The sequence below is a fragment of the Pagrus major genome, chromosome 5 (assembly GCF_040436345.1).
Source record: "Pagrus major chromosome 5, Pma_NU_1.0".
Taxonomy (NCBI): domain Eukaryota; kingdom Metazoa; phylum Chordata; class Actinopteri; order Spariformes; family Sparidae; genus Pagrus; species Pagrus major.
This window is the reverse complement of record NC_133219.1, coordinates 40,181,701-40,206,668: the sequence shown is the minus strand read 5'-3', so window position 1 is coordinate 40,206,668 and position 24,968 is coordinate 40,181,701. Positions and strand designations below refer to the sequence as shown.

General features: G+C 39.5%; 2 protein-coding genes and 2 long non-coding RNA genes across 7 annotated transcripts in view; 3 read left to right on the top strand and 1 right to left on the bottom strand.

The window, feature by feature from the left end:
- LOC140995389 (GTPase IMAP family member 8-like) overlaps positions 1–22,789 on the top strand; it is a 43,044-nt gene extending 20,255 nt beyond the window's left edge. Inside the window, exons 1-8 of one of the 3 annotated variants that reach the window (XM_073465371.1) lie at positions 13,258–13,334; positions 13,522–13,616; positions 15,026–15,085; positions 15,275–15,913; positions 16,018–16,062; positions 16,149–16,208; positions 16,687–17,889; positions 20,009–22,789. In XM_073465371.1, the coding sequence (XP_073321472.1) occupies positions 15,073–15,085; positions 15,275–15,913; positions 16,018–16,062; positions 16,149–16,208; positions 16,687–17,889; positions 20,009–21,708 (3,660 nt within the window). In that variant the 5' untranslated portion in view covers positions 13,258–13,334; positions 13,522–13,616; positions 15,026–15,072 and the 3' untranslated portion in view covers positions 21,709–22,789. Of the gene's footprint in view, positions 1–13,257; positions 13,335–13,521; positions 13,617–15,025; positions 15,086–15,274; positions 15,940–16,017; positions 16,063–16,148; positions 16,209–16,686; positions 17,890–20,008 lie in introns of those variants that run through there. The other 2 variants (XM_073465373.1, XM_073465372.1) reach the window with 2 other exon arrangements.
- The window catches only part of LOC140995408 (uncharacterized), a 150,190-nt gene that overhangs the window by 97,488 nt on the left and 27,734 nt on the right, over positions 1–24,968 (top strand). The window lies entirely within an intron of this gene.
- On the bottom strand, positions 27–2,945 carry LOC140996673 (GTPase IMAP family member 5-like). The gene is made up of 5 exons (XM_073467134.1): positions 2,939–2,945; positions 2,617–2,670; positions 1,819–2,460; positions 126–218; positions 27–37 (listed from the first exon to the last, which is right to left on the bottom strand). The coding sequence occupies exons 1-5, from the start codon at positions 2,943–2,945 to the stop codon at positions 27–29; spliced, it is 807 nt and encodes a 268-aa protein (XP_073323235.1).
- Positions 5,877–7,248, top strand: LOC140995406 (uncharacterized). 2 transcript variants are annotated; one of them, XR_012178774.1, is made up of 3 exons: positions 5,877–5,967; positions 6,419–6,509; positions 7,155–7,248. It is a non-coding gene; the product is annotated as an uncharacterized lncRNA (long non-coding RNA). The 2 variants fall into 2 exon arrangements; XR_012178775.1 differs by having other exon boundaries at positions 5,950–6,010.

Genomic DNA, 24,968 nt, shown 5'->3' with positions numbered 1-24,968 from the left:
AGGAAGACAAAGACTGATGCACCTCTTCATCTCTTCTCTGACAGTTTCCACAGACAGACTGAAGATGTCTGTAGTTTTCACTACAGTTAGAGGATTTCCTCTCCACTCTCCACATGTGGCCACACGTTTTTTGTTTTTTTGGTCCCCGATGATGAAGTTACCAAGTTTTGTCTGTTTGTCCTCACTTTTTCCCAGCAGCACAATCCTGAATCCAGATGCTGTGATACAACAGAGAGGAAGATAAAATAACATTAGAGGCTGAACTCACCACACTTACACCACAACATGAGGTGTAACAGCCTTTAGTTCATAATGTTCATCCATTAGTTTAACTTTGCATTTATTTTTGCTGTTACACATTTTTGTACACTGGGTGGCAGTTAACTCCCATGGGACTGAATTTACACTGAGAGCGTAATGCAGCCAGGTGGTACACAGTTTTTGGTTGTGGCATTTGCATATAGCTTGGCAGTGGCTCAGATTTGGTTAAGCTACCCAGCTGTGTAATGGGTTGGGTTCTACTTGGATCTTTCTATCTTTGTAATAAATTAAGCACCAGAAGTGATGTCTGGACATTGTAATTGGTTTTAGTGTTACACAGCTGATGTCTACGGCAAGTTTCAATCAGGTTCGCTGACATGTAGCATCGCAGTGACAGTAACGGCTATATGAGGAGATCTTATCAGTCACCTATAGGCTCGGCCAATGTTGTAGTTTAATTCATTGTGCCAACATGTTAAATTGTGCTGTGTCATATTATCCACAACTTACCAAATGATTTATCTGTACAACTGTTTTACATGAGAAATTACATTTTAGAAAAAGAGGAACTTTTGTGCTATGATTAATATTTTTGTTTAACACGGTTTTCCAAAATAAAAAGTAAAAAAAAAAAAAAAAAATCTATAAAGGTGCTGGAGGTACATCCGCTCTTCTCCCTCACTGGTAAATTATGAATTTTTTAACCACAAGACTCTCAACCTGCCCACCACCGTGCTCGGTTGTCCAGTGAAATAGTTGTGCACATCAACATGGCTATCGTGAGAATAAGCACAGAGATTCAACCATACATGCTTCAGCCTCAGTCAGACTCAGATGAGGAATCTGTTGTGCATCCAGAGGTGGGAAGGAACGAAGTACAAATACTTAGTTACTGTACTGAAGTAGATGTTTCAGGTATCTGTACTTCACTTGAGTATTTCTTTGACTTTTCCTCCAGACCCTGCAGCCCTCTGCCTGGATTTTCTCACTTTGTTGCTGCTCGGACGCTTTACCAACCCGACATGTGGCTGTTTGACGTCCTGGGAATGAGACTCAACTATCAACTATCTTTGTGGTGCGTTCAGGAACAGCTGGGACAAATCCTACTGACTCTACCTTTAACTTTAATAGTCTTTGAGTTATATTAATAAGACGTGAGCTTCAGTTAGCTTTGACCACAAATGTCCTTCAGAGGGAGACTTTTTACTCTGATACTCTGAGTACATGTCAGAGCCTGTACTCGATTACTTTTACTGGAGTAAAGAAGCTGAGTCAGTACTTCTACTTTTACCAGAGTCTGTTTTTACACAAGTATCTGAACTTCTCCTGGAGGACAGACTGTGTGGACTTCACACTCTGTTGATAATGTTAGTTCATTTTTTTAATGATTTAAGCTATATTTAAAGGAAAATGAGTCGAAGGGTCTTTAGCAGTGATTCCTGCATCATGCAGCCCTGAAAACAATGACATCATTAATGTGTTGCTTACTGTTCTAATGTAATCAAAGATGATTAATGTGAACAAAGTTTTCATTGTCAGAATTGTTTCTGCACTTACCAGCAGATTTAACAGCACCGATGACAGATGTCTGTGGTCCCTTTTGTTTGGGGCTTTGATGATCAGCTGGTAAAGACGATGTTGTTTCCTTAAACACATCACAGCTGACATGATCTCCATTATTCTCCTTTACGATTTGACCCAACCGTGTCAACAGCTCTGGGAGGTCGATGGTCTTCTGCCACAGAAACCTGTATCTACACATTCTGATCATGTCTTTAATTTGAGGATCTTCCATGAATTTTACAATGTAACCTGGACTCTCCTCTCTGGGTGTTGGTATCAGAACCAGTGAATGATCAAACGCTTGATCACTGAAGTTTTCAAGGATTGATTTCAGTCTCAGCTTGTGTTCCTCAGTGAAGTCTTCAGGCTGTAGAACCAGCAGGAACACATGAGGTCCAGGATCAGAGAGTCTGACACAGGTTTCTACATGTTCTGTCAGCTTGATTTCAGACATGTTGGGATGCAGCAGATCTGGGGTGTTGATCAGAACTATTTTGTTCTTTAATGTTCCACTGACTCTCTGACAGTGGTCTGGTTCTCCCTCAGTGTTGAACACAGTTGTTCCCAGTATGAAGTTCCCCACTGAGCTCCTCTGAGACCAGCTGTTCCCCAGCAGAACCACCCTCAGCTCAGACACTGGAGAGAAAAGGCAGAAAAGGACAAACACACATTTGCATTTATTCAGTTATAGTTTTATTGCTGTTCAATTATTTATCGACAGAATTTAACTTGGAAATACTGTAAACTCAGATATTCTTAAATAGCAGGATGACACAGTTCAGTTTGACTCACTGTTCGGTGGCAGGAGCCCAAAACTGCTGCTGCGCTTCAGAGGATGCGGATTATCTGTGAATGTAAGGACACAACATATGTTTGCTTATTTACCTCTTTAATCTATTGCTGCCCTTCTCATGACACTATCATTGTCATCATTCATGCAGTCCTCTAAAACTTTGGACCACATCTGAAATAAACACGTGGAAAACCGTCCAGAACCCAACATAATCATGACCAATGTCAGGACAGCAGAGTCACTCGCCATCTTCTGCAAAAGACTCAAGACTCACTTGTTCAGACTTCACCTCGACCCGGCATAGCATGACTCCCTCCCAACCTCCCATTTGACGTATTGGTACCAGAGATGGATCAAGTTTGCGACTTTTAATCGAGTCGCACACTCAGTGACTTGAGACTCGCCCTCAAAAGACTTGAGGTTCAATTCGGACTCAAGATTTGGGACTCGTGAACAACCTTGATTTTTAATTTTCTGGCGCATCAACATTAAGAAAACGTCTGACTGTTTGTCATCAGCTTTGTCTGAAGGAACTACAAACAAGGTGCAAACAGAAGAATCGCCAAATGCAACGTTTGCAGAATGAATATAAAGGATGCTGGATCGACCCAACAACTCTATCAGGTACCTGACAGGTCAGTCACTTGGTCGTGTGAAAGTTACCTCAGCGCCTGCTGCACACGTTTAGTACAGTGCGTTTTGATGGGCTTCATTCAAAAAAACAAACATTTCTATCAGGAATAAAAGTCAGCTGATGTTTACTGTTAAACAGCACAGACAACTGTCCACAACACTGGTCTGTTCAGTAAGAAAAGGACTTAAGATGGCCCATAACTACTAATATAAACCAATAATAAGTTATATTTCATTGAGTTTTATATTCATGCAAGGTAACATTTTTGTCACACAAAGAAAAAATGGTAGATATCTGTTTTTGAACAAAACTGTTCATGTTTGGCTTTCACCACTTTATGGACTTGCAGTATAGTTCAGATAATTTGGCAGCAATAGTGTTGACTTGTGACCAAAACCTGAGACTTGACTTGGACTTGCAAAAAATGACTTGTGAGCATCTCTGACTGGTACAAAGACCTGAGTCTTGACCCTACCAGGCCTGATTAGACTGAAATAACTCTGATCCAGGTCGGGTCGAGTCAGAATGTTGGTGAGGTCAAATAATCAGGTAAAGTTAAAATGGTATCCTTCTCCAATTTCTGCTTTTTTAAAGTATTTTATTACAGTTATTATTACAGGTGTAGCCTGTGTCAGACACCCATACATTTACATTAAGTTTCATGTAATACTGTATAAAACACTTCAAACAAGTCAGACATCAGTTCAGTGAAGTGTCCGATTTTTAACGTCGAGCTTTCACACTAGTTCCTTCAGAAACTGCCTCCTGTAGTTTACTTCAGGTGTCCTGCAAAGAGTCCTGTAGCAGATAACTCAGACATCACACTGATGTGTTGTGAATCCACCAAATGTAATGTTTTGTCAAAGAGTAATAAAGTCTGACTGGACTCACCTGATGCTGCAGCCGCCATGACGTCACTGCTGAAACATCAGACTCGTTCAGCTGGAGACCAGCTGCTGCATCGAGCACCTGAAGGAGGAATGATCAGAGTATAAATGATGTCACACACCAGCCTGTTTTACAGAGGTCACCTTCACAACTTCACTGGGGATTCAACCTAACAACCCATGAGCTGGCTACAGCTGATAATGTGAAGGCCTGTGTTGACAATTACCTTATATTGAAAATTATAAGGTAATTGTGTCATGCCCTGATTACGATATAAACTGCAACACTTTGGCCACAATTGTGATTATTCGGTTACAAGAAATGTTAAAGTTTCACAAAGACATAGCTTTGCTGTTCCCACGGACATAAAGTTATTTGTACGTGTAGTTATGACTGTTTGATCTGGATAAAAGCAGCTGCAGACGTTTATAAGCTGAGTGATACAGGTTTAACAGGCTGCGCGCTCTCTGTTTGGCACCACACCTGCACACACACGCGCGTCTTATAAGGTGCGGTCTGTACTTCAATAAACAGCACTACACCCTGTCTGTATATGTATATATATGTATATACACCTACATGTGTAGTCAGATGATATAGACAATACACACCATACAAACTGAGCCTGTAACCATCAGTCTAACAGTGGTTGAGTAACTTCCTGATGTCTTCAGGTAAACTTGATCTACAAAATGGCGGCGCCTCAAGTTGATATTAAGTGATATAGATATTTTGTGCGTGCACAGACAAAACTTCAGAACTCAGATGGTCAGATTCACAGCCTGATTCATCTGAAGTCCAGCAGGAGTGTGAGGACTGGAGAACAATTCAAAATGAATAAAAAATAAAAAGTAGTTTCCAGCTCAGTTAGTAAAGTAACTTGGACCAGAGTGATTATCCTTTCATCTCAGTCAGCTGCTGATGTCTAATTACAACTTCATTCTGATCACTGATCCGTTCTATTGATCTACAACACTGACAGACTTTATACTGTATTTATTTGTTGGTATTTACCTTTAGTTTAGTTGTGATTCGTCGTCAGGTCCCGTCGCTTGTCCGCCGCACAAGACAGGTTCAGCAGGTCTGATTCACTGTCACCGTTTCCTCTCAGTTGGCAAAATATACAGACACATCACGTGAACGGTCTGAAGGAGAAGTCCACTGTATCACTTTGTTTAAAGTGTTTGTAACAAAACGTTGCAGGAACATTAATCTCCTCACTCAGTTTGTTTTGATCATAATAATGTAGGCACCAGGTTTTGCATTACACTCCTTTAACACTGTTGGACACATTATGGATAGTTTTAAAACAACTGATCCAAACTGACGGAGCAGATTCAGAGATATCACCTTCCTCATTCCTCACATTCTTCTTCCTTTTTAAAACCTGCTGCCATTATTAGGCTTCCCACAAACTTCCTCTGGAGCCACAAAGGACTTTATACCTTTTTCCTCCCCAACACCTGTTAATACACTTCAATGTGTAAAATTGGTGGAGTTTCCCTTTAACAGGATAACATGTTGAGTGCTGTCACTTCAATTCATGTAAAACGTTTCCAAATTCAACAAAATATTAAATATGTAGCAGATTAAAATATATTTAGCATCACCACTGTTAATGTAAAGTGTTATTAGTCGCTGCTATATTTGACCATCATGCTATAAACACGTAATTGTGCTGTAATGACACAAAGTCTGACACATTAATCTCCTCACTCAGTTTGTTGTGATCGGGCTCCATTTCTTCGGGACGGGCGCCATCTTGTGGAGCCCCTGCAGACTGGAGTGGTGCACCCCAAAGTTCCTGAGCATCAGCCGCAACATGTCGGTCTGTATCAAACTCCGTCAAAGTCCGTTAATATCTTCATTTTGTACGTAGAAACGTTTTTTCTTTACTTTGTTATGTTCGCAGGGCTCCTAATTACTGTTATTAATTATTCTGTGGCGTGTTAGTCGTGTGTATTGTGTTGTAGAGCATATGTGAGTATTCATTTAGGCACCTAGCTTGATGGTTCAGTGACTCTTTGATTTAAGCTGCTGACCCAGACATCAGCACAGTTCACCAGCAAACACTCAACTTAGTTCTTTATTTTGTCATTATTTTAATATTGTTTGGATCTTGGTACCACAGAAGTTGTGGAGGAGATAATATCTTGTTTTGTGTAATTTATTCCAGCTGCTGAAATGTGTAGTCGGTGTGCTGTAAGTGAACGTGTTAAATGGACGTTGGTACTGAAACGTTAGCAGGTGTTGCTAACAGATTGTGTTCGGGTCTCCAGGAGGACGGACAGACGGACCGAACCTGCGGACTGAGGCGGAGTGGGACTCACTTCAGCCCGGAGGATGGCTCAGTGATGACGGAGAGAGGAGGTGAGCTGGTAGTGACAGGAAAAAGACAAGCAAGACATTTACAAGCAATACAATATAATTAATATATTTGAATATAGTTTAATTTCTTTTTTATGTTCAAACTGTGTTCAGTAATTATGTCATTATTTTTTCATTTTTGGATCATTTTGGCTGCATTAATGCATATTACATACATTTTGGCAAAGGTGTTTGTTTTATTTATTTATTTTTTTAAATTTCAACCTCAGCTCATATAATATGTCTATAATACATACATATACATATAACAGGGCAATTTACCTGTATTTTGGCCCATAGGTCAAATACATGCTCTTCCCCTTGTGTCCTGTAGGGGGCTTTGCCTCATAATAAAACTAATAAAACCCTCATGCAACTGATAAAAGACTACCATAAAAATACTACTTATTAAGTGTATGGAGTTTTTATTTATTTTTTTGGTTGGGGGGGTTCTTTTTATTTTTTTCATTTAAAAAAACAGTGTTATCATGTAAACAAACTGGTATTTAAAGAGTTAAAATCCTGAAAATGAATGAATATTTGGTTGTTATTATCAGGACTGATATTGGTTGAAAAATGTAACCCACTGAAAGGCCATTTTACACTTTTTTTTATTATTGACAGAATACTTCTTGTTTCTCTCTCCAGTATTTTATTCGCACCATCATTTTCCTGACTTTTACTGCTAAACTTGAGCCGAGGACCAGCGTCCAGACTTCAGGTCGAGGTAGGACTGTTTTATTTTGTGAGCAGCTGCTCATTTACTCTCCTGATTCAACCAATAATAATAAGACATGTTATTTATATAGCACTTTTCATGATCCTCAAAGACACTATACATTACAATTACATTAAAAAATACATTAAAAAAGGAAATCTACACAAAAACAAATAAAAACAACATGATCAGAGATTGAACGCAGTTCTGAAGGTGGGTTCTGATCAGCTCAACAGACCTGCTGTCGACTTCAGACGTTCACAGAGTTCATCATCAAATAATGATATAATATTAATTCTCACAGGAAGAATTAAAATGCTCACATGCTGTCACACGGTCAATTAAAGGTGCAGTGAGTAAGAATTGGCTTCCTGTTGAATTCATACTGCCAACAAATAGGGGCAGCATATCACCAGAGTAACAGCTAACTGCTGCTAACTGTATTCTGTTTCATGACTGTAATTATTGTTAGCTAGTTAGCTCAGTTAGCAGTGCAGCTACCTGGACTACCTGGGGAGTGTGGCTGTTTACACCGCTTGCACCGGAGCCTTGGACCAAGGTTTTCAGGCACAGAGTTAGCTGGTTAGCATGCTACTTCAGTAGATAGACATAGACATCTTTGACATAATGTCCACTACTACTACTACAACCTTCTCTTCTCTGCACATTCGAAAATCTGAAATGAAAATTCTACATTAAGACAAGTTTATAATGAACTTAATTACAGCCAGGCTGTCAAATTTAACTTTACTCCAGTGTCCAGTTGACACAGTTTGTCTCTGTGGCTGTAGAAATCCACCCATCTGTGGTGAGAGCAGCTGATGGGCGGTGGATAATTGCTGGTTTCTACAGGCCGGGTTTAAAGGTCCAATTTGAAAAGAACTCCAACTCAGAATCAGAATCAGAATCAGTCAGAATCAGTATTCGATTATTGTCCCACAACGGGGAAATTTGTTTGCCACAGCAGCCAAAGGACAGAATATTACAAAAAAGACAATAACAATAGCCATAAATTAACAATATAATTATAAAGGTAAGAAATAGAATAGACTTGTATATACATAAACATGATATTGTACAAAATTAACAGCAGTGAGTTTATGTACAATACAGACAAGACCTTTCTTGTATGTAACTAGTCAATACTGGCGCTTTGGGAATTCGACTCAAAAATCAACCTTCTTACAAATTAGACCTTTAACAGACTGACTAATGCACGCATCAAGGAAAATTACAGCAGGACTCATCGAGGTGATGATGTCTTGGTGGTTAAGAATATAAGACATACCCACCTTGAGTTAAACTTTGTCTGTTAAACTTCTGTTAATCTCTGTATCTTTCTGGGGAACCAAAACGCTCCTAAACAACAGACCAAACAGACATCAGAGGCTCTTCCAGATATCTGAGAATCTACACTCACGTCTGTTCTTGTGAAACGTCATCAGTCACGACCAAAGTGCTGTCCTGAATTTAACGTTTACATTTAAGTGTGGTTCAAATGCCGTCACGTATTTTCGCTTCGTCCATTTTATTTTTATCGAGGATGTTTGTGGGACGTAACTTGTGTGAACCTGCGATGGTCAAGTATCCCAGCACGCATTTTGTATTAAGCAGCAGCAGCAGTGATGGAGGACATGAGCCAACGCAGACAAGTAAGTTATCATTATTATCTCCAACTGTTGTTGTTTAGATTAAGTTTTGAGAAGTTAGCTCCAGCTGTCAGGTCAGATGAGCTGTCAGGTCAGCGTCCATGTTCATCCCAGTTAGAACAGATTTACAGGTAAAAACTTTAATTTCAGAGTTAGAATATCTTTTTTTAAGTGGATAACGAATAAGATTGCCATGTATAAATATATGTATAAGTATGTATAAATATGCGTTTATCATCCTAATTGAGTCCAGAATATTCTATCATGGTTTATTATTGTGCATATTTAGAAGAAAGGGAGTTATTGAGAGATAGACGCTTCAATCTGTTCTGTTTGTTTCTTTATTGTTGGTGTCCTCAGGTGAGTGGTGTATGAAGTAATAACAAGCAGACAAATTGCTTTCAGAAATATTTGACAAAGGTTTTTTCATCAGTACTTTCTACTCAAAATAGCTTTATTTACAGTTTACAGTATTAGAATGATTTGCAATCATGCACTAAATATAATCAATCAAGTGTGATACACAATTACATTCTTATCTATATACAATACATATATCAAAGTAACCCAACTCCATCAGGTTTGTATGAAATATGTTGAATTCTCCAGCATTCACTCTGCAGACATATCTTAATATAACACAGTGGCCAGACAGATACTGGGCTGTCAGAGGAGTCAGTACATCAAACCTGATAAAATCTCCAGGTGATTTCTTATTTATGGTATAAAAAGTCATCAGCCAATTTGGCATACATACAGAGAACAATAAGCAGTGAATAAAATACATGATAGGAAAAAACTTGATCTTGTAAGTCATACAGCTGTAGATGGAAAGTTCATTTTAACTTGTGGGTTATGGAATAAACCACTTTCTGTCCAACAAATGGGGGGCTAGTCATCAGCTATGATGAAATGCCAAAAGCTTTTACAGTTCAGTTGAGGCTGTAGCCTCAAGAAGGGTAAGAAGGGATACAGGTTTTTCTTCTGATACGCAAACAAATCTCCCTGTCCTTTGTAATAATAGCCTACTAATGATACATGATACAAAAAGCACAAAGATCAGAGGTGGTTGTACAGTACTGATCTAATGTTTCAATGACTCAGTCCACATGAGTCATATGTGCTCTTACAGGGAACCAAACCATGTAAATAACCATCACAAACAGGACTGCAGTTAAAGCTGTGCAGCTGTTGGGACACTGAGCAAAATTGTACTTAAGAACAGTACTTGAGTAAATGTACTCAGTTACACTCCATCAGTGGTTGCAGGTGCTAAAGTTGTTATTTTTGTACATGTGTAGCTTACTGGCCAAGTACTCTGAGGATACTTGGAATACTTTGAGAGTATCTCAGTCTCAGAGTATCTAAAGATGAAGAAAATACATAAATAAATGGAGATGTGAATAAATAACGTGTTTCAGATTGAACCCACTTCCTCCCTCAGAAGATCCTGAATATTACACATTGAGTACTTCCAGTAATACAGACCAGAGGTTTTAAACATATTACATCTGTTGAGTTAATCAGCTATTAAAAGCCTCGTTTATCTCGAGACAAAACATCATCAACAACATATTGTGATTTAAACTCAACATACAGAAATAAGAAGTAACCGACTTTGACAGATGCTTTCCAAATGTTATCAGACCTTTACTCTCAGATATGGGATCATATCAGGCTCAAAGTCCAGTTTCACTTTGTGAAGTCTTCAGTCTTTGTTCATGTGATTTTCTCCATCAGACGAGTTATTTTAGTTTTTGTCTGTCATCAGACTTTCTGAAAAACTTGTGAACTTGTGTTCGATTCAACGTGAACAGAATTTTGATCTTCACAGCAGGTTGGAAAATGTTGAAACTTTGACAGAAATTTGTCTTATTTACTGAATTAACATCCTGTTTGACAACATTATGACTTGACAATATATTTATATATACTCAAGTTGATAACAAAAATAAACAAAAGGTTCTGATAAATACTGAGTAGAACTTTATCTTCTCCATATTAGAACTTCGAGTCTTTAGAGAACCAGAGTCCATATCTGTCTCTCATACAATGGCCACTTACTGATTCTTGGAAGTATGGAAGCCCTACGCGGCCCTGGGTCTAACAACTGTTGTTTTCCCAAGTTGTTTTCACAGTTGTTTTCTGTTGACAAAGAGAGAAGACAGTGTGTTATCAGGACTAATCAAGTCTGACTGGACTGACCTGATCCTGCTTCCTCCATGATGACACTGCTGGAAACCTCAAAGACTCATTCATCTGGAGGGAAGAATGATCAGAATTTATGATTTATGTTCTGATACCAAACTCTCTGTTTCACCCAGACAGCCATGATTAACTCATGATAGTCAGCTTGATTTATATAAAGTCAAATCACAGTAAAAGTTATCTGATGACACTTCATCATGAATCGGTGTTAAGTTAATGTCTTTGTACAAACAGTGAACTCTTACTTGTGTGAGTGTTGCTGCACGGTGTCCTCTGATCTCTGAGGAGTAAAGTCAAAAACTCTGTGTCTCCAACTGTCCTGTAACATGTCATCATCATCATCATCATCATCATCACAGTCATCATCATCATCATCATCATCATCATCATCACACAAGAATACAAACATCAACAAACACTTTATACATTCTATTTATTTAAGTTCAGTTCAGGTTGGGTTTTAGTCGGGCAATCCAGTGAGTGAAAACCAAGCAGCAACCTGCAGGTCTGAAAAATTAAGTCAACGCAGAAATACCAAAAACTGCAGCTCCTTGAATGGACACTTGTAAAGTCAACAACCACAGACACTGTGTTGAGTTCTTTACTTGGTGTTTATATGTTTGGGTCTGTCTGTCTGTCTGTCTGTCTGTCTGTCTGCCTGTCTGTCTCTCTGTCTGTCTGTCTGTCTCTCTCTCTCTCTCTCTGTCTGCCTGTCTGTCTCTCTGTCTGTCTGTCGGCCTGTCTGTCTGTCTCTGTCTGTCTGTCTCTCTGTCTGCCTGTTTGTCTGTCTGTCTCTCTCTGTCTCTCTCTGTCTGTCTCTCTCTCTCTCCGTGTCTGCCTGTCTGTCTGTCTGTCTGCCTCTGAACAGATTAATTTTTTTAGCTTCATTAGCTTCACAACTGTGTGAGATGCAGTCAGGTTCACTGGTGTGTAGCTGAAATCAAAATGAAGGCTGAGTTTGAAGCTGGTTCTGTTCTGACCTATGAGTACTGATTAATACTGTAGTAATCACTACTGAGTACTTCTGGGTCAGAATGTTAACATGTGGACGGGCGTCACACCTGGTGTGATCCCGTCCTAAGAGAGATTTTAATCTCAATGTGACTTAGTTAAATAAAAGCAAATATCTATTTATAAATAGTATTCAGTATTATTTACACAGAGGTATACAGTGTAGTATGATGCACATATGTTTTTATATCGTTTATATTTCTAATGTTCTACTTTCTTTATATATTGCTGTTATATGTTGTAGTGAAATACACACATTTAAAAAAATATTATTTCTCTTACTGATCTGTGATGAGGTTTCAGGGGACCGGCCATTTGGGGTGAAGGACTGTAGTTTTCAGGGGCTCCACAAGATGGCGCCCGCAGCACAGAGAAGAGAACCTGAGCCCTGCACCTGAGCTGAAACATTACGCCGTTTCCAAACTCCTTTAGATTTCAGACATGTTTACAAACTTCCTCTTTGCTTATAGGCTCTATGCAACACAGTTAAAAGGCGCTGCGGGTTGTCTTCTCCACTCATCGTATTAAAGACGAGTATGTTTTTATTCACACATCTTGAAGACACATCAGAACATGTTCTGGAGTCACGCCTTTACTTTCACTGTCAACTAGTTCATCTGGTAACGATGGCGCAGCACGAGTTTCAGCAGGTGAGTAAACAACTAAAACCAGAATAATAGAAGAAATGCAGCCTGTCTGTTAAAGAGGATACAGCTTGTTATCATCACAGTAACTTCACTGTGTCGACTTTCAACTGAATAATCTCTTCAAGCTTTTATTGTTTTATTTCATGTAGGCTGAGATAATATTAATGTCATTCGGTCATTTTAGATGATCAGCGCCTCAACAGGAGCAGGAAGAAGAGTGATAACTCATTAAAGTTACATTAGCGGACATTAAGGACACTTGTGAAAAGAAACCAAGTGTTTCTCTTGAGTTTATATTTAAATACATGTTAAAATATGTTATATGAAGCTATTTATCTAAAAATGATTTTAACACTGCTCGTCCACACACACACACACACACATACACAGACTTAAACCCAACCTGAACTGAACTTAAATAAATAGAATGTATAAAGTGTTTGTTGATGTTTGTATTCTTGTGTGATGATGATGATGATGATGACTGTGATGATGATGATGATGATGATGACATGTTACAGGACAGTTGGAGACACAGAGTTTTTGACTTCACTCCTCAGAGATCAGAGGACACCGTGCAGCAACACTGACACAAGTAAGAGTTCACTCTTTGTACAAAGACATTAACTTAACACCGATTCATGATGAAGTGTCATCAGATAACTTTTACTGTGATTTGACTTTATATAAATCAAGCTGACTATCATGAGTTAATCATGGCCGTCTGGGTGAAACAGAGAGTTTGGTATCAGAACATAAATTCTGATCATTCTTCCCTCCAGGTGAATGAGTCTCTGAAGTTTCCAGCAGAGTGTCATCATGGAGGTAGCAGGATCAGGTCAGTCCAGTCAGACTTGATTAGTCCTGATAACACACTGTCTTCTCTCTCTGTCAACAGAAAACAACTGTGAAAACAATTTGGGAAAACAACAGTTGATTTAAAGAAGTGTTGTGATCTGTAATCTGATGAAATGTTGCCTCTGACCAAGTCTTTAATGTGACTGTAAATACTGTTAGCAAAGTCTAACTTCAACAATCATTTACTACAGGCCTAAAACTGAGACCTGAGTCTTTGACCCCATTTACACTTTTCATTTCAAGTCTCATCAGATAAATATAAATATCCAGACTTGCCCCTCCCCTCAGACCCTCCTCTCCACGCCAAAACCATGACAGAAAGTTAAAACTGAAAACCAGTGACACTGAAAAAATACAGACATGAAGAAAAAGTCACTGAAAATCAGATCAAGATCATTAATTTAAAAGAAACTAAATAATATTTAATGTCTGTGTTTTATTTTTCAGCAGGACCAAATATTTGTTTCAGTGTCAGAACAACTTTCAGATACACATATTTCAATGTCAGTGTTTCCTTTGTCAGTTCAGGTTTTGTTTTCAATAACAAATATACATATATATATACTGTACACTACGTTGACTGATTATCACACTGATATCCAGCATTTCTGATTTTCTGTTTCTCTTTGATTGGTAATAAAATAAATAAATTTAATTTATTTTGGCTCTGATGAGGCATGTAATCTGCAAACTAATGTAAAGTATTTGCTTCCAAAATGTAGTGCAGTGGAAGTATAAAGTAGCAGAAAATATAATATAAAAGAAAATATAAGTACTTCAACATTGTTCCTAATTAGAGTACTTGAGTAAATATATTAGTTACATTCCATCACTAGCTCCATTCACACTGCCCTTTCAGTGCAGGAAACATGCACCGATTCTCCGCATCGTCCTCTGTGTCAAAGTTACAGATGTGGAGAGGGGGGAAAGTTTTGCTGCAGCTCTGATCCTTCTCTGGAGGTAGTATCAGAGCCGCAGCTGAGGCGAGCTGGCATCTGTGTGAATGGATAAGCTGGCGGCTTGGAGTGGGGGCGTGTCGATCTGATGGTGTTCACAGATCCTTCACTCATCAAATGACCCACTAAGCAACGTTACAGGACCAAATAACAGTAATGTGGTAACTGGTCGTGTCTTTGGCAACTTATATGAGGGAAAAAATACCGCAGTTATACGTGGAGAAGTGTGGAGAAGTGAGAAGCAACACAAGGGCAAAATTTCAAAATAAAACAGGAAATCACAGAAACCCAAACAGGAACATGACAGAAGATATTCTTAAGAGTAGAGAAGTGGTAAATCACAGTTATTAATACAAAACCCCACAATAACTGCACATTTGAATGATGCCATTGTATCCAAATCATGTCCATCAGAGATTATATGAAAAAGAGAGAATGACTGAAGGAATGTTTGTGTTTCTGTATCTTATAGTTACAGATGAACTTCGACCTCGTGAACGCAGGCGCAGCTCTGAATGTATGCCTCCTAACTGTGAGTCAAACTGAACTGAGTCAGAATTATTCTTGTGTTTCATAAGATTTAAATTCACTGTTAATAGTTTATCATTCTCAGACTTTGGAAAAGCTGTTTACTGTAAATTGTTATTAGTGTAGCAGTTCTCTAATCATATTATTTTACCTGATAAAGGTGATGAAATAATTAAACTAATTGTCTCTCCAGTGTCTGAGCTGAGGGTGGTTCTGCTGGGGAACAGCTGGTCTCAGAGGAGTACAGTGGGGAACTTAATACTGGGAACAACTGTGTTCAACACTGAGGGAGAACCAGACCGCTGTCTGAGAGTCAGTACAATGTTAAAGAAGAAAGCAATAGTTCTGATCAACACGCCAGATCTGCTGCATCCCAACATGTCTGAAATCAAGCTGACAGAACATGTAGAAATCTGTGTGAGACTCTCTGATCCTGGACCTCATGTGTTCCTGCTGGTTCTACAGCCTAAAGACTTCACTGAGGAACACAAGCTGAAGCTCTGCAGAGTCCTGAACCTCTTCAGTCATCGATCATTTGATCATTCACTGGTTCTGATATCACCACCCAGAGAGGAGAATCCAGGTCTGATGGAACGATACATGTCAAATCCACCGTTAATAGACATGATGAGAAAGTGTAGATCCAGCTCGTTGTGGCACCATGACCATCAACAGCTGTTGACACTCATAGACACAATGGTGAAGGAGAATAATGGAGATCATGTGAGCTGTGAGGTTTTCAAAGACGTAACATCTGATTTACCTGCTGGTCATCAAAGCCTGAAACAAGGTGAAGGAGTCCTCGTCAACTCTGATCCTGTTAGATATGCTGGTAAGTGACAGAACTACTTTTATAATGTGATGAAAACATCTCATCCATGATCAGATTTCAATATTAAGTCCAGGATTTTTCAGTTGATGTTTCGTTTTTTATAGGGCTAAAACATCTCAAGTCAAGCAGAATGCATTCAGTCAACTACTGTGAGTACACTGGGAATTAGTTATCATGCAGTTAGAGAGGAAGCTGATTTACTGTTATTAATACTGATGGTTTTGTCTTTTAACAGTGATGAAACCTTTGTTCACACCACATACTCCATCACCAGCTGACAGCACAAGCAACCAGTGTAAGTAAACTAAATAAATCCAGCAATGTGTATCGTTGCATTGGGCCATAATACATTACTTAGTAGCAGGCCCGCCGTGTGTCTTCCCTGTGCCAAGATTATCTTCATAGTGTCAGAGGGGAGGAGGGGCTGGCTAGATTAACATTCAACTCTTGGTCTATAGTGACAGACCACCAAATGTGTGTTGTTGTTTTTATTTTTATTTTGTATTTCATTAACAGAAATAGTAAGTAGCCTACACGTATTACAAGAAAAGTGAAAAACACAAAGAAAATGTTTTTCTCCTCGATCAGGATTTATCTGATGGGGTCAAAAAGGGACCTGGATGATGGATGAGGGGGCGCTGGCCCAAAAAGAGAGAACCACTGTTACAGACGATTTTCAATCACACTGCCTCCTGTTTCCTCTTGTCTGAATTTGGCTCCACTCACCTGCCATCAACCCTAAACTGTGACTTTCCCCCTCTCTTTTATTACAGTGTCTGCACTCAGGATTGTACTGGTGGGGAAGAGTGAAGACAAAATGACAGAAGTTGGTAACTTCATCCTGAAGAATCAAGATTTTCATTTACAAAAACATCCCAAACAAGTTGTGGCCGCCCAGAGACAGTGGAGAGGAAATCCTCTAACTGTAGTGAAAACTACACACATGTTCAGTCTGTCTGAGGAGACCATGAGAGAAGAGGTGAAGAGCTGCATCAGTCAATGTCCTCCTGGACCAAATGTTCTCCTGCTGTTAGTGAATCCTTCCAAGTTCACAGAGAAGAACAGAGAAACACTGAAGTTCATCCTGAGTTTGTTTGGTCAAGATGCTTTTAAACACTTGATGGTCATTGTGACGCATGGGGGGAAGAAAACAAGTTTCACTCTGAATCAGCTCCTTAAAGACTGTGGAGGAAGACACTACAACATGTCTGAAGACAACCACGGGTCATTAATGCAGAAGATTGAGAAGATTGTCCATGAAAACAGAGGAGCCTTCCTCACCTTCAGTGAAGAGACCATCAGACCGAAGTCTGAAGACATCAGAGCAGCTTTAAACCTGGTTCTGTGTGGGAGGAGAGGAGCAGGGAAGACTTCAGCAGCTGAGGTCATTTTATGTCCTTCAGTCTCCAACTCCTCAGAGTGTGTTCAGAGTCGGGGAGAGGTGTGTGGACGTTGGGTTTCCCTGGTGGAGCTGCCTGCCTTGTGTGGAAAACCTCAGGAGGAAGTGATGGAGGAATCACTCAGGTGTATCTCCCTCTGTGATCCTGAGGGCGTCCATGCCTTCATCCTGGTCCTACCTGTGGGTCCCCTCACTGATGAAGACAAGGGAGAGTTAAAGACCATCCAGAACACATTCAGCTCTCGAGTCAATGACTTCACCATAATTCTTTTCACTGTGGACTCAGATCCTACAGCTCCAGCTGTTGACTTTGTAAAGGAAAACAGAGACATCCAGGAGCTCCTTCAGAGCTGTGGAGGAAGATCTGTTGTTCTCAACATCAGCAACAAGCAGCAGATCCCAGAGCTGTTGGACACGGTGGATAAAATGAGACTGAGACCCTACAAAGACAAACTGTGGAGCTACACAACAGAAACATTTGCATTTGCTCAAATAGAAAAGATCAGACAACAAGAGGAAAACATCACCACACTGCAGGCTGACCTGAAGGACCTGAGAACAAAAAGCATCATCAGCTGTAAGTACTGTAAATTATAGATAGTAATAATAAAAAATTATACTTTTGTTAATAATATTCTTCTATCCTAAAACATCCACTGGACATTATACAATCTACACTGTCTGTCTAGGTGCTGTATCATATGCAACTGGACTTGTTTCAGTTTGTTGAAGACATTTCACCTCTGATCCAAGAGGCTTCTTCAGTTCTAACTAACTGGAGGGGAGTTGCAGGCTTTTAAACCCTGTGTGGGAGTGTCCTTACAAAGTCATTAAGGACAAGTGTGAGCTCTAAGTTTCAGAGCCGTTAGGGCCACTTGTGGGTCGACACCCAACCGGCCTTCATGTGGGTTGCTAGGTGAGCCCAGGTATGAATAGTTTAACAACTATTCATACCTGGGCTCACCTAGCAACCCACATGAAGGCCGGCTTAACAGCTTAACAGCTGTCTGGGGAGGGAACTCAGTACTGCATTGTAGGTGGGTGATAAGTAATGTCTTAGGCCACCTCCTCTGTTCAAAGACGGTCATTCCAGTTTGACATCAATGGATTCTTTTACTCCTCTTTCAAACCATCTGTCTTCTCTGGCCATGACCCCCAGCTTGTGCTCCAGTGGGGGATGAGAGTCAAACAGCAAGTATTAATCTGTGTGTGTAGCTTTCAATGTGTACTGCACAGTCCAATAAGGGCAGACTGTCTCCTCTGTGAAGGCTTCCACTTCCCTTGTTCTGAGGTCAAGTAAGGCAAAAATGTGGTCTGGGGTGAAGCTGGTCCTGCTGGACAGAGTGCTGTCCTGTACCAGGCGTTTCTTCACCATATTTACCGCTTCTTGACTGGGAATGCATGTAAAAAGTGATGTGACATCATAAGAAACCATTGTTTCGTCAGGGTCTAGTTTTATTTCTTTCACCTTGTTGGCAAAATCATGTGAGCTTTTGATGTGGTGTTGAGTCTTACCAGCCAAAAGAGCTAGGATACTGGCCAAGTACTTAGATATGTTATAGGTAACTGAGTTGATGCTGCTGATGATGGGTCAGAGTGGTGCTCCTTCTTTGTGTACCTTGGGGAGTCCATAGATGCACGGGATAGCTTCCCCAGGGTACAGTCTCACCTCAGTGTCTCATATGTGTAAGTATCACTAAGCAGATCAGTGACTTTGGTGTGGTAGTTCGCTGTATTTAGTACTACAGGGCATCTCCCTTTGTCTGCCGGTCGGATGGTGATGTTCCAGTATCTTTTGAGTGATGCCAGAGCCTTCCTTTCCCTCAGTAGTGAGGTTGGGGGGTGCTTTTATATTAGCAAGAGCAGCTGATACCTTGAACCGTAGCTGTTCTGCCTCTGTGTCTGCCAACTTGTTGTTTCTGATGGCTGACTCTGTTGCTGTAATGAGATCTACTACCGGTATCTGTTCTGGAGTTACTGCAAGGTTCAGTCCTTTGGCAAGGACTTCTGTTCTATGGGAGTTGCTTTGACGTGTCTGTAATGTTTGGAGTTTTCGTGTTCCTTACCCTTAGTGTGTTGTGATGCTTGTGCCTTCTAAACAAACTTTGACACATTTTCCAGGACATTGCTTGGTAGCAGGGATGTTAGTTCCTCAAATGTCTGGTCAGTCTTAGTAGTGAGTGCATCGATGGTGAAATTAATCTGTTGCACTCTTTGTAACCATCTTGGCCAGAGAAGACAGATGGTTTGAAAGAGGAGTAAAAGAATCCATCTATGTCAAACTGGAACGACTGTCTGAACAGAGGAGGTGGCCTAAGACATTACTTATCACCCACCTACAATACAGTATTGAGTTCCCTCTCCAGACAGCTTAACAACCATTCACACCTGGGCTCACCTAGCCCTAGCAACCCACATGAAGGCCGGTTGGGTCAACGACCCACAAGTGGCCCTAACGACTCTGAAACTCAGAGCTCACAGTGTTTAAAAGCCTGCAACTCCCATTTAGTTAGTTAGAACTGAAGAAGCCTCTTGGATCAGAGGTGAAACGTCTTCAAGAAACTGAAACAAGTCCAGTTGCCTACGATACAGCACTTAGAATACCCATGACCTGGATGACTGAGAACCTTCATCAACAATCTGTACTGTCCCAACCTGTAATATTTAAGCTAACTCCATGTCTTTATATTTCACAGGTGCTGATGAAGAACAGAGCCCAGAGTGTCTCAGGATTGTGCTGATAGGGAAGACTGGCAGTGGGAAGAGCTCTTCAGGAAACACCATTCTAGGAAGAAAGAAGTTTACAGCCAAATCAAGTCAAACATCAGTCACCAAATGTTGTCAGAAAGAACAGACTGTAGTAAACGGTCGTCCAGTCGTTGTGGTCGACACTCCTGGTCTGTTTGACACAACTCTGTCCCGTAAAGAGGTTAATGAGGAGATGGTGAAATGCATCAGTCTTCTGGCTCCAGGACCACACGTCTTCCTGCTGGTGATACAAATTGGCAGATTTACACCAGAGGAGAAGGAGACATTAAAACGTATCGAGGAAGGCTTCGGGAAGAATGCTGAGAGGTTCACCATCATTCTGTTGACTGGAGGAGATAAACTAAAGAAAGACGAGATATCTATTGAAGAATATATTGAAAAAGAATGTGATGATTCTTTCAAAAAGCTAGTTGCTGACTGTGGAGGAAGATACCACGTGTTTAATAACGATGATAAACAAAACCACATGCAGATCAGTGAGCTGATCACCAAGATCGACACCATGGTGAAGACAAATGGAGGCAGCTGCTACACTAATGAGATGCTGCAAGAGGCCGAGGCAGCGATACAGAAAGAAGTGGAGAGGATCCTGAAGGAGAAGGAAGAAGCGATGAGGAGAGAGAGGGAGGAGCTTCAAAGAAAACATGAGGAAGAGATGGAAGAGATGAAAAGAAGAATGGATGAACAGAGAACAGAAATAGAAAAGGAGAGAAAACTGAGAGAAAAACAACTTAAAGAAAAGGAAGAAAACATCAACAGAGAACGTGAGGAGAGAAAGAAAGAACAGAAAATGAGAGAAGAAGAAGACAGCAAGAGAAAACAAGAGGAAGAAAGTCAGAAACAGGAGTGGAAACAAAAAGTCAAAACTTTGGAGCAAAAAATAAGATCAGAGTCAAAATCAAAGGAAAACATTGACAGAAAGCTGGAGGAGAGCAGAGAAGAGATGAGGAGAGAACGAGAGAACTGGGAGAAAAATCGAAAGGAATGGTGGGAAAAACGACTTCAAGAAGATGAACAGAGACGACAGGAGGAACAAACGAGACTCAGAAAACTGCAAGAAGAATACAAACAAGAAAAAGAAAATGATGAAAAGAAAAGAAAAGAAGAGGATCGAATCAGAAGAGAACAAGAGGAGAAAGAGAGAAAAGACATGGAGGAGAAGTATAAGCAGAAAATGGAGAATCTGAAGAAGACGTATGAAGAAGAAGCCAGAGAGAAAGCTGAAGAGCTCAATGAGTTCAAAGAGAAATACAACAAGAAGTTTGAAGATCAGAAGAAAGAACATGAGAAACAAATGAAAGACAAAGATGAGCAATACGACCTCTTAAAGGCTCTTAAAGCCCACCATGAAGAAGAAATGAGGAAAAAAGAAGAAGAGATGAGGAAAAAACATCTTGGTGAAATTTGTGACTTAGTGAAACATGTGATCAGAAATGAAAATAATCTGGAAAAAATCAATAAATTACTGAAAAACCACAAAAAAGAAATGAAAACAGTGAAAACTGAGGAGGAAAAGAAAAATCTGCAGGAACAACATGAAAAACTAATGAATGACTTGATACAGAAACTCCTGAGTGAAGAGGACAAATCGAGTTGGTTTCTTTCATTGTTTCCTTTTAAGAAGTGAAACTCTGAAGGATGAAGTCTTTCACTGGTGTTGTCAAACACAAACTCAGGAGGAGCAGTGGGTTGTACTGTAATGTAGACCATGGACACAGAAAACACTTCTCATTGGCTGTCAGGTGTCTAAATATTTAAGTGTACAAGATTAAACTGGAGGTAACCATAGCAACAGTAGTGTAGTAGCTTAATCAGCAGTTAACTGTCTCAGACTGTGAAGAAGAAACTGATACACAGCTGATCTCAAACAAGGTTTTAACTGATTATTCATAAGAAGAATAACTTTATATTTATAGAGCTTCTTTAAAAACAGTGACAGAGTTCTTTACATACAGTAAAACTGCAAATGAATACAAATACAAGTCTAACTGTTGTTTCAGTTGAAGAGATTCATAACTGAAGTGAATGATTTCATCATCTAACAACAACAACAAAGTAGAAGTCAATATGGTGCAGACGTGACTGGATGTGTCCCAGAAACATGTCTTTACGTTTACATACATGTATTAACTGGCTCACAGGGCTGCAGTTACAGCTCACACAACACAGGAGAAAAGTGAAAGAAGGAAACTTTTTCAATATGAATCTCTGACATCAGTCATTAAGTAGTTCTGGTTCACAATTATCTAGAGAGGAACAGTTAACTACAGTTAAACTACTATTTGTTTGTGTTTCTCATGTGCCACCCAGTGGACGGACTGATGTCACTGTACTGCTGTGGAAAGAAATTCTGTTCTATTCTGTGATTGTGAAAACAGGTCGGCACAATGTCGACACATTTTCACTTTGTAGAAAGTCTTTATGATGTTTTATTTGTTTTCTTCTGTACGCTTGAGTTGTGAATAATTTCCTTTTTTGCTGATTGTTTTCTTTTAGTTTTCCTTTTATTGTTTGTGTGATTTATTTACAGATTAAAAACAGACAACAGCTCAGTAAAGAAAGACTTCAACAGCTGGATGTTTTTTTTCTCTGTCACTACAGATGTTCTACATTGAATATGAGAAAGAACATGATGTTTGTGAGTGAAAATAAATGTCAAATATTATATATTTACATATAAAATGCTCATCAGATAGATAAAAATGATACAAAATGACATTATACACAATAAATGTTTATATTTTTCTTTGTTTTCTTACATGTTCAATAAAAATAAACAACTTAAAACAATTCAGATGAATCTTAAATAGTTCTGTATGTGATCTTTGGTTTCTTTGTCATTATAACAGATGAATAAAGGGTTTCCCTGTAGTTCAGTGTGACTGACTTGTTTCTACCTCACCTCTCTAGTTATTTTTGTATTTTCTTCATCTTTAGATACTCTGACACTGAGATACTCTCAAAGTATTCAAAGTATCCGAAGAGTACTACTGTATACTACACACAAATATAACAACTTCAGCAGCTGAAACACTTGATATTGTGTAGTTAAAATGAGGAATTGTTTTTGTAGAAAACACTTAAACATCAAATCTGTAGATGCACTTCTGAATCAACCTCAGTAATAGATTACTTCAGGACTGAGTGGCTGATGTTGGTCAGTTGTAGTCATTTCCACAGATTGAATGTGTGTCATGATATCCTAACAGTTATAAAGTTATACACTCAAGTAAACCCCCTAGATATTTGTTCATTACATAGAGCGACTCTGTTCTCTTTGTTTTATATATTTTCATGTGGATGCATGAATACAGTGTATAGAGAGAAGTGTGAAAATGATGTTATCACTGAAGCATCACGTGATCACAGTGATCATTTCCACAGTATTTTTACCACAGATAACAAAATGTAGAAATGAAAAGGCTCTTCACATGGTGGGTCTTTTTTCTGTCACTACCAGCTCACCTCTCTCCGTCATCAGTGAGCCATCCTCCAGGCTGAAGTGAGTCCCACTCCGCCTCAGTCTGCAGGTTCAGTCCGTCTGTCCGTCCTCCTGGAGACACAAACAGGAATCTGGTAATTAATGTTTCAGCTGTCCCTTGGTCCACTAACACATTAGACTGGATAAATACATTTAAAACCTGAAATATATCACACAAAAAAGAGCTATCTCCTCGACAGCTTCGGTGGCACCGGCTCCATGAAATAATATAAAATGACAACAAAAAGAAAGCTAATGCTAACTTGTTTACAAGCTAACCACACATAACGAAATAAAGTGATTATAACGATCTCGCTCTACAGGCTCTAAAACAAATTACACATGACTGATATTGTCACAAAATCTTTCGTAATAGTAATAGGGGGACTTTTTATCATTACAAAACTGATGTAAAACATTTGTTCCCACGAAATTGAAAAGTTTGTACAGACACAGGACCAGCCTCGGGACAGGTTTCAGGGGACCGGCCATTTAGGGTGAAGGACTGTAGTTTTCAGGGGCTCCACAAGATGGCGCCCGCAGCACAGAGAAGAGAACCTGAGCCCTGCACCTGAGCTGAAACATTACGCTGTTTCCAAACTCCTTTAGATTTCAGACAGGTTTTACAAACTTCCTCTTTGCTTATAGGCTCTATGCAACACAGTTAAAAGGCGCTACGGGTTGTCTTCTCCTCTCATCGTATTAAAGACGATTATGTTTTTATTCACACATCTTGAAGACACATCAGAACATGTTCTGGAGTCACGCCTTTACTTTCACTGTCAACTAGTTCATCTGGTAACGATGGCACGGCACGAGTTTCAGCAGGTGAGTAAACAACTAAAACCAGAATAATAGAAGAAATAAATAAGTGCAGCCTGTCTGTTAAAGAGGATACAGCTTGTCATCATCACAGTAACTTCACTGTGTCGACTTTCAACTGAATAATCTCTTTAAGCTTTTATTGTTTTATTTCATGTAGGCCGAGATAATATTAATGTCATTCGGTCATTTTAGATGATCAGCACCTCAACAGGAGCAGGAAGAAGAGTTATAACTCATTAAAGTTACATTAGTGGACATTAAGGACACTTGTGAAAAGAAACCAAGTGTTTCTCTGAGTTTATATTTAAATACATGTTAAAATATGTTATATGAAGCTATTTATCTAAAAATGATTTTAACACTGCTCGTCCACACTCAACACACACACACACACACACACACACACACACAGTCAAACAGACCCAAACATATAAACACCAAGTAAAGAACTCAACACTGTGTCTGTGGTTGTTGACTTTACAAGTGTCCATTCAAGGAACTGCAGTTTTTGGTATTTCTGTGTTGACTTAGTTTTTCAGACCTGCAGATTGCTGCTTGGTTTTCACTCACTGGATTGCCCG

Excerpts from the sequence above, each read along its gene's own strand:
- LOC140996673 (XM_073467134.1), bottom strand. Across the intron at positions 2,461-2,616 it reads TGGGCTCCTGCCACCGAACA|TGTCTGAGCTGAGGGTGGTT; the intron begins GTGAGTCAAACT and ends TTTTCTCTCCAG. Across the intron at positions 219-1,818 it reads CGGTGCTGTTAAATCTGCTG|CATCTGGATTCAGGATTGTG; the intron begins GTAAGTGCAGAA and ends GTTGTATCACAG.